The sequence below is a fragment of the Pundamilia nyererei genome, unplaced genomic scaffold (assembly GCF_000239375.1).
Source record: "Pundamilia nyererei isolate P.nyererei 1_Seehausen unplaced genomic scaffold, PunNye1.0 scaffold00037, whole genome shotgun sequence".
In the NCBI taxonomy this organism is placed as follows: domain Eukaryota; kingdom Metazoa; phylum Chordata; class Actinopteri; order Cichliformes; family Cichlidae; genus Pundamilia; species Pundamilia nyererei.
The window spans coordinates 2,617,024-2,624,823 of record NW_005187438.1 but is presented as its reverse complement, the minus strand read 5'-3'; the positions used below and the strand labels follow the sequence as shown (position 1 = coordinate 2,624,823).

Sequence of the window (7,800 nt, the reverse complement as noted above, 5' to 3'; positions counted from 1 at the left end):
GCCTTGTGAAAGTGAGTGACAGCAACTTTGTCACAGCTGAGCACCAACCTGTCCAGCTAATTGCCACACTTCAGTGTAAGCTTGCCCTCTTAACATTCATTTATTATGCTATAATTGAAACTAAACAAATCCACTTCCTCAAGCAGAGATAATGATTGAAATCGTCAGAGACAATTTCTCACTTTTGTTCGTTGGTGTCACTCATCTAATTTAAATTTGACAGAGGTCACTCAGAGTTGACTTTCGCCTGCTTTGAAGAGAATAACACAAATCAACCTCCAAGGATGTTTTTGTTTTGTTGTTGTTGTTTTTCAGAAAGGAGCTCAAATACAGGGAAAACTCGTATACGACGCGCAGTATCAGGAGTTTTTGTTGGTTTTAGCAAACACATTATCATAGTATGGTATCATATACGGTTCCTCATGATACATAATTACAGTGTACCCTGCAGTCCCTACTGCCTGCTGCTCTAGAGTGGGCGAGCAGTGTTGACAGGCTCCTTCTTCAACTCCATGTAGCCAAGCTGTCAGTGGAGATGCGCTTGCGCAATTGCTGGGCGAACACACACACGCACACACACAGAGGCGCGTTTCCGTCAGTTTGTGCAGGTCTGATTCAAAATCATCCTGAGAGCTCGAATATAGAGACCAACTTATATTACAAAAAAATGTAAGTAGATTTAAAGCAGCCAGTTTTACAGGTTGGTTTGGTGTGAAACTTCCCAGCGGATTCATATTCGACTGCGTGATAATCAGCAGCACTTTGTCCTGGAACAGCAAGCAGGAGAGTCCTCATTAAATTCTCTGGACTACATCGGGGGAAATATTTAGAAAATTTAGTGTAAGTCTGAACACCAAGCGCGGTTCTTTTTCAACGAGGACCGACAGCCAGGGCAATCCAGCGCACCAGGTATTAAAAAAAACAACCCCACACACACAGATTTCCGTGCACCCCTGCTTAAAATTGACTCCAACTTTCAGCTTGTTCTTTACTTTTGCAGAGGTTTTCGCCATGAATCAAACAGCGGGAGCCACAAATGCGTATCGCAGATGCTCCAAGGGAGGAAAGGTAAGAAAGACTTACGTATGAAGAAGTTAAGATTTAAGAGTCTCTTTCCAGCGTCCATTTATGGCGCAGCGCTGGAAGGAGCATACCAGTGATACTGGATGTTTGTTTGCAAGCTTACAAAAAGCTGTAGACGCAGTTTTCATCATGCTGGGTTATTGCGCGTCTGTGCGCTTTGGAGATGTTGAAAGATGAGCGCGGATAGAATTTCTCGTGGAGACAAAATGAAATCAGTTTCAATGAAGGGAAGGGTGTTGGTGAGCAGTTTATGTTTAAGGTTTTGGAAAGAAGAAAAGCGAGGCTGGTTTGTGTACACTGCAAAAATGCTAAAGAAAAAAAAAGAAGCAAATGATGACTATGATGCTCACTTGCAGTTTTTTTCCACACTGATGGGATTTCCTCCTCAAATCTCTTCTTCAATAACTTGACAGGCACCTGCTGTCTCATATCCAAGATGATGACATACTGTACCACAGCTGTTTTACCAAGCTTGTGACCCACATAACAAGGCTGCTTCTACTGCTGTGTGGATGCAGTCAACTAGGAGAAAGATGGGGAAGAGAGGGTCTGTGGATGACAGAGTGTGGGGTGGGATTAAACAAGGAGGAAGCAGAAAAGCTGGAGGATGTGGGAGGAAAGAGATGGAAAGGAGTGAGGAGGAGCAGGAATAGAGGGCTTTCCAGGCTCTGGTGTGTGTGTGTGTACGCGCATTGAAGGATGAAACCTTATTCATCACCAGCGGGAGTAACACATGCAGACTTCTAAGTGTTTACAAATATTGCTCATTAGTTACAAATATTTGGGTTTATGGATTGATGCATACTGATTAGAGATGTCCCTGTCCACTCACAGAAGTGTCGAGAAAGATCTTGTAAATGAGTTTCGATGGGTGTGGACACATATTATTACACACGAATGCTTTGTGTTTGTTATCACTCTCAGTTTAATTGAGAGAGGCTGGTTTGTTTTCCTTCTCAGCGTGAAGGTGCAGGCCCACTCACACTGGGAATCAGGGGACTTCAGAATGAAACACATGAGTCGAACGCATGCCGCGAGCCTGCAAATTCCATACATTTTTAATATAGAAGCAAAGGCCAAATGATGGAAAAATACTGTCACACATGGAAAAAAATGAGACATTGAGGAGCTTAATTTCTTTTTTTAATGTATGATGAGTGATCGTTAATGGAAGTTCTTTTCAGATGACTCCTAAATTTTGCACTGGCTCACCTAATATGATTTTTTTTAAATAAGAATTCTGGTTAAAAGTAAAGAAAGTCTGGAAAGACTGTAAAAAAATACAGTTTTTGCAGTCTTATGCAGTAACGTGTACATGATGCAGATGGATGGCTTGGATATCTTGGATTACTGTGAATGACTGAATTCAGACAGAAAAAAATTGTTTTCTAAAGAGCAGTTTAAGTAAAGGAAAAAAATAACCATTTATAGCCCTCAGCTATAATCTCTGAACCCACTCCATTCATAACAGACATGGTGGTTAAAATCTCTGCATGTACTTAGGAACATTGTCAGTAACAGTTAGTCTTTGATTCCTAAACCAAAGTAAAAATTTAACCAACAAAGATGAAGAAAAAAAGCATACAAGCATGATTCAGAAATGCAGCTCCCGGCTCTGGTTCAAAGTTTATGTAACTGAGAGGAAAGTAGAAAACCTCCCTTTATTTTGACTAATTAAAGCATCCCGGATGGTATCTGTAACGTTACAGATACCACTGTATGGAGAACTTGCACATGTGCAAAAGTACCACTAACACAGAAGATGTATACTAGTTTTAGAGCAGCATCAACACAGCATCAACAAAGCAACAGTAGATGAGGAGTTTCTTGGGAAAGGTCTTGCTTATTTTAGCAAGACAATGCCAAACGACATTCAGCCCATATTACATCAGTAAAAGAATCAGGGTTGAAAAGATAAACTCCTCTATTAAACAAAAATGGGAGGATAGTCTCCTTCTTCAGAAACGCTTACAGAGCAGGTGATGCAACACAAGGTAAACATGGTCCTGTCCTAGCTGTTTTGAAACATGCTGCTCGCTTCAAATTTAAAATGAGCTTATTTGTTTAAAAAATCCTTAATTCTTCAGTGTCAGCATTATATAGGTTTCCTTTGCAACATAATTTATGATGAGGATGATTTGCAGATAATAGGATTTAGTTTTATTTTGACTTTATTTTGAACTTTTCTGAAAACAGGATTATATTATATACAACACAGTAGGCAGATGCAGCAAATACATGGATAAAATGATGAACTCAAATGGCTTACTGGTTTAAATATCTAGAGTCAATCATTCAAATCAATTGGCAATGTACAACAGAAGTGAAAAAGAGAGTGAAGTCAGGGTGGAGGGGGTGGAGACGAGTGTCGAGGGTGATTTGAGACGGACGGATAGCAGCAAGAGTGAAAACGAAGGTTTACATGATGGTAGTGAGACCAGTTATGAGGTACGGTTTGGAGACACTTGCACTGACATAACAACAGGAGGCTGAGTTGTAGGTGGCAGAGTTGAAGTTTGCAACGCTCAGATGGTTTGGACATGTGCAGAGGACAGATAGTGGATATATTGAGCAAAGGATGTCGAATATGAAGCTGCCAACAGGAGGAAAATAGGAAAATCACAGAGGAGATTCATGGATGCAGCGAAGGAGGACATGTAGAGGGTTGATGTGATGGAAGAGGATGCTAAGGACAGTGTGAGATGGAGGGAGATGATTCGCTGTGGTGACCCCTAAAGGGAGCAGCTGGAAGAAGAAGTCGAAATGACCGGGATTCATGTATTTTGTGTCTAGAGCATAAATGCTAACTTCTAAACATGTCTGTTAAGCTGTATAAAAAGACATTGCTATGTCCCGTCTTCCTCCCATCACTGCCAACTGGTCACAGCTCCCTGAGCCTGGTTCTGCTGAAAGTTTCTTCCTGTTAAAAGGGAGTTTTTCCTTCCTCCTGTCACCAATTCCTTCCTCATGGGGTCTTTTGATTATTGGGTTTTCTCTGTGTTACTGTACGGTCTTTATAAAACACATCGAGGTGACTGTTTTCATGATTTTGGTGCTATATAAATAAAATTGAACTTAATTGAACTATTTTATGTTAACAGTGTTAGATAGCATCCAGATCATTTAAACTGAACATGTGAACCATAACAGATAGTGTAGATCAGGGGCGGGCAATTCATTTTCCAAAGGGATTACATGAGAAACTGGGGCTGTGTCAGAGGGTCGCACCAATAACGGGAACTCAGTTCTAGTAAATATCAATTTGATCTTTTTATAAACTTTTTTATTGTGGCTCTTTTATTATGGCAAAATTGGCTAAATTAACTGGTGTAGATGGAAGGTGGCTGTGTTCATCCAACAGGTTGGGATGCTCTGCCACAGTAGTCTCTCTGTCTGTCATATGAGTCGTTTATTTATCGTTGACTTGTGTTTAAATATTTTGTCCTCATTTCTGCCGTGGGTTTGTCTGTGTTCTGTTTTGTTTTTTTCCAGCACGCTGATATTATTGTGCATAAAATATTTATGATGTCCTTTCACTCACTGCTTGTTCTAATTCTGGGATCTTTCATCTCCTCTTACCCGTCAACTTTGTGAGAGAAAATAGAATCAGATTAAACGGCTCTTCAGACACCAGTGTCCGTTTCATTATCTGTCCCGTGGCCACTTTTAGCCCACCAGCAGGACGTGCTGCGATTTCAAACCATTTTGTTTTTGGGGGTTTTTTTGTTTTGTTTTTTTGCTTGCTTGTTTTGTTTTTTGTTGTTTTTTTGGTTCTGTGCAAATCCTTAACGCTGCAGAAAAGTACTCTTTGATGAGTCGCCTCTCTCTTTCTGTGGAGTTTCTATTTGTAGTCTTGTTGACAGCCATCCCATGAGACTTTTCCTCATAGATTAATGACACAGCGATTAGGTTTGCATGGTTCTGCAGGCGTCCCAATGGTATAAAGCACATGGTCACATGGTCATGCTTATCAGTTCAAGCCAAGATGTGACATGTTTATAAACACCTGAAATGAATGGACAGCAGGTGTGCTGCTACTATTTTAGGATACTTTGGTATTCCATTGAAACCAGTAGGGAAAATAATCCTGTACTGAAGATGTTTCCTACACCGATGTCATTGTTGGATTTCTGCTATTCCCACAGCTAAATGGAGGTGATGGGATATCACAAATGGCTTTATAGTACTTTGATTGTGTTATCTGTAACACCAACAGTACCTCTCATCTTCCTTATCACAGATCAGAAGCTCGGGGGTGGGCTGAAGCTCGGGGGTGCTGTTAGAAATCTCTAAACCATCATAATGTGCAAGAACATCTGGGGGAATTCGTGGGGGCAGAGAAAGCTGCTTCTTCTAGCTGTCTTTCTTTATTATAACCCGTACTGATGTTACGATTGTGCTCTGTTTCCACATGATCCTCCTGCAGGGGTGCAGCAAAAAAGAGGAAGTCCCTTTAATGTGTTTATCTAAAAGCATTCTGGGAAATGTAGGACATTATGTGTAGGGATGGCTCATTCAACCCTCATGCTTCCCTGTTCTCAGTCTGTTTTTGTGGTGTGTAGAATTTAATTTGAGAATTTTGGAGTCTTCAAAGTGTGTTGGATATGTTGCAGATCTAATAATATAGTATGGTATTATTAGAATATTGTATTATAATAATATTAATCAAATAACATTCTAGTGGAAATAACTGTTAGTTGCAGCACCAATAATCTAATTTTCTATTATTTATTATTTCAATTATTCTGTTATTAAGTTTATAAATTTGTAAATGTCACCTTAAGACATTATGTTGCCCCCTCTAGTGTGGGTCAGGTAATTTTAATGTTGTTTAGCTGGACTGTTTAACCTATCTGTGGTTACACTGAGCATACTGTGTTTCATAGCCATATTTAGAGCATGCCACCTTGGTGTATAAGTAGAAATAGAAGCTATAGTTGATGGCTATTTTTGATGTCATCTTGTAGGATTAATATACCACATATTGGTGCAAAAACAAGCATGTTATGTGGGAATTTGCAGCAAATACATTATGAAAATGGTCAAATGGTCACTAGAGGGCAGTGTTGTACTACAATGTATGAACTCTTAGGGGGTCTTGCATTGGCTTGGTGGGATATACACTGATTAGACACTTTGTTGGGAATAAAGTGTTCACATCATGCAGTTGAATGCAAAGTAATAGAGCAGCTTTGCCATATATGCTGCAGTTATGCTCCTAAAACTCAAAAACTCCCTCCCCGCCATGCATGTTAACTGGATGGACTGATAATTATTACAGCAGAGCTTTTTAATTGGATTGCATGAGGTAGGCAGTGCTTGATAAGTGGAAGATCTTTTCTTGCTGGAAGCTTTTTGATTACATGATTTATCCCATAGTCAAAGAGCTCCTCTTTAGTTAACATTTTCTATGATTCCAGCTACACTGTGCGATTTTGTTCAAGATTTGACTCGCATATTTAATAAATCTAGGATTTTTTTTTCCTTTTCGCTGCTTGTAAGTTTCCCACTGCTCTGATATCAATTCAGAGCTTAACTTTTTGCCTCTATGTGTCACGCTGCTCCTTTCTTCTCCATCCCCTTGGTCACAGCAGGCTAGCTCGATTATCTTGGCCCTTGACAGCCCCGCGGCCCTGCGCGCACACTAAATCCCAATTAACTCCCTGAGTTTCAACCCATTTGCAACTTTTGCTAATCTCTGCATCAGCAATGCCCAGAACCCCCCCCCCCCCCCCCCCCCCCCCCCCAAATTCTTCTGATTACAAATTCATAACAAGGCTGTGAAAGTTTAACGAAACTAAACTGATTGTCTCGTGCAATGAATATGCATTAACTGCTGCTGCCCAAATGGAAACTGATCACTTGACTAAATCTGCTATTAAGAAATATTGGACTTTTGTCTTGGCATATAATTTAAATTCCCCCGAGGCTTATTTGTGCGTCTTATTACTGCATGGATTGTTTGGGGTGTTTTTAAACTAAAAGTCATTTGTTTCTACAAATATTGAACTTGCATCAGAGGAAACACAGCAAACGGATCCTTGCGGTGCTCAGGAGCTAAGCTGAAAGGTATTTGGATTGAGGGGAGACTCCTTAATTACCGCAGCTTTTTTGGCCAACAGCAGGGCAAACACCAGCATGAATGCGCCAAGTATTGATCCCTGCTCTCATTATGCATGGGGTCCATTGTAATGCACAGTTATCACTCTGACTCCCTCACTGGAGTCTATGGAAATCATGATTGATTTTCTTCACACTTCCTCCCCCCACCTCCCTGCCTAGTAAACTAGCATCAGAAGGCCTATCTCAATCATGTTTGCACTTTGAATTCCTGTACTCAAGACCCTCTCTCGCTCATTAGCACCAGTAATCTTTTTCTCATTCTGCTGACTCTGGGGGAAAAGGAGCGACGTCCTCGGTCAAACTGAGCTCATTCGCGTTTATAGCACAACCTTTGCAGTCTCTGCTTTTGAAGATCCTCCTTCATGCAATTCTCACACATATAAAAGCTGCTACCTGGTGGCAATTTGATCAAGTCTGTCTTCACAGTGTCTGCAAAAAAAAATGCACCTTGTGCCTCTGTATTTGTATGGAAACTTGTTTACAGTGTACACAAAGAAATGGGATTTGGATCCGCTTCTTAGAGCTCTGCCTCTGTGAAATGAATAATGCAACACACACACGCGCATACACACACACACACACACACACACACAC

At 40.6% G+C, this 7,800-nt stretch overlaps 1 protein-coding gene across 1 annotated transcript in view; it reads left to right on the top strand.

Moving 5' to 3' along the window:
- Positions 1-761: 761 nt before the first annotated feature.
- Positions 762-7,800, top strand: part of LOC102200745 (dipeptidyl aminopeptidase-like protein 6) — a 242,359-nt gene continuing 235,320 nt past the window's right edge. Inside the window, exons 1-2 of the mRNA XM_005730425.1 lie at positions 762-909; positions 1,001-1,068. Of these exons, the coding sequence (XP_005730482.1) occupies positions 1,012-1,068 (57 nt within the window). The 5' untranslated portion in view covers positions 762-909; positions 1,001-1,011. The remainder of the gene's footprint in view (positions 910-1,000; positions 1,069-7,800) is intronic.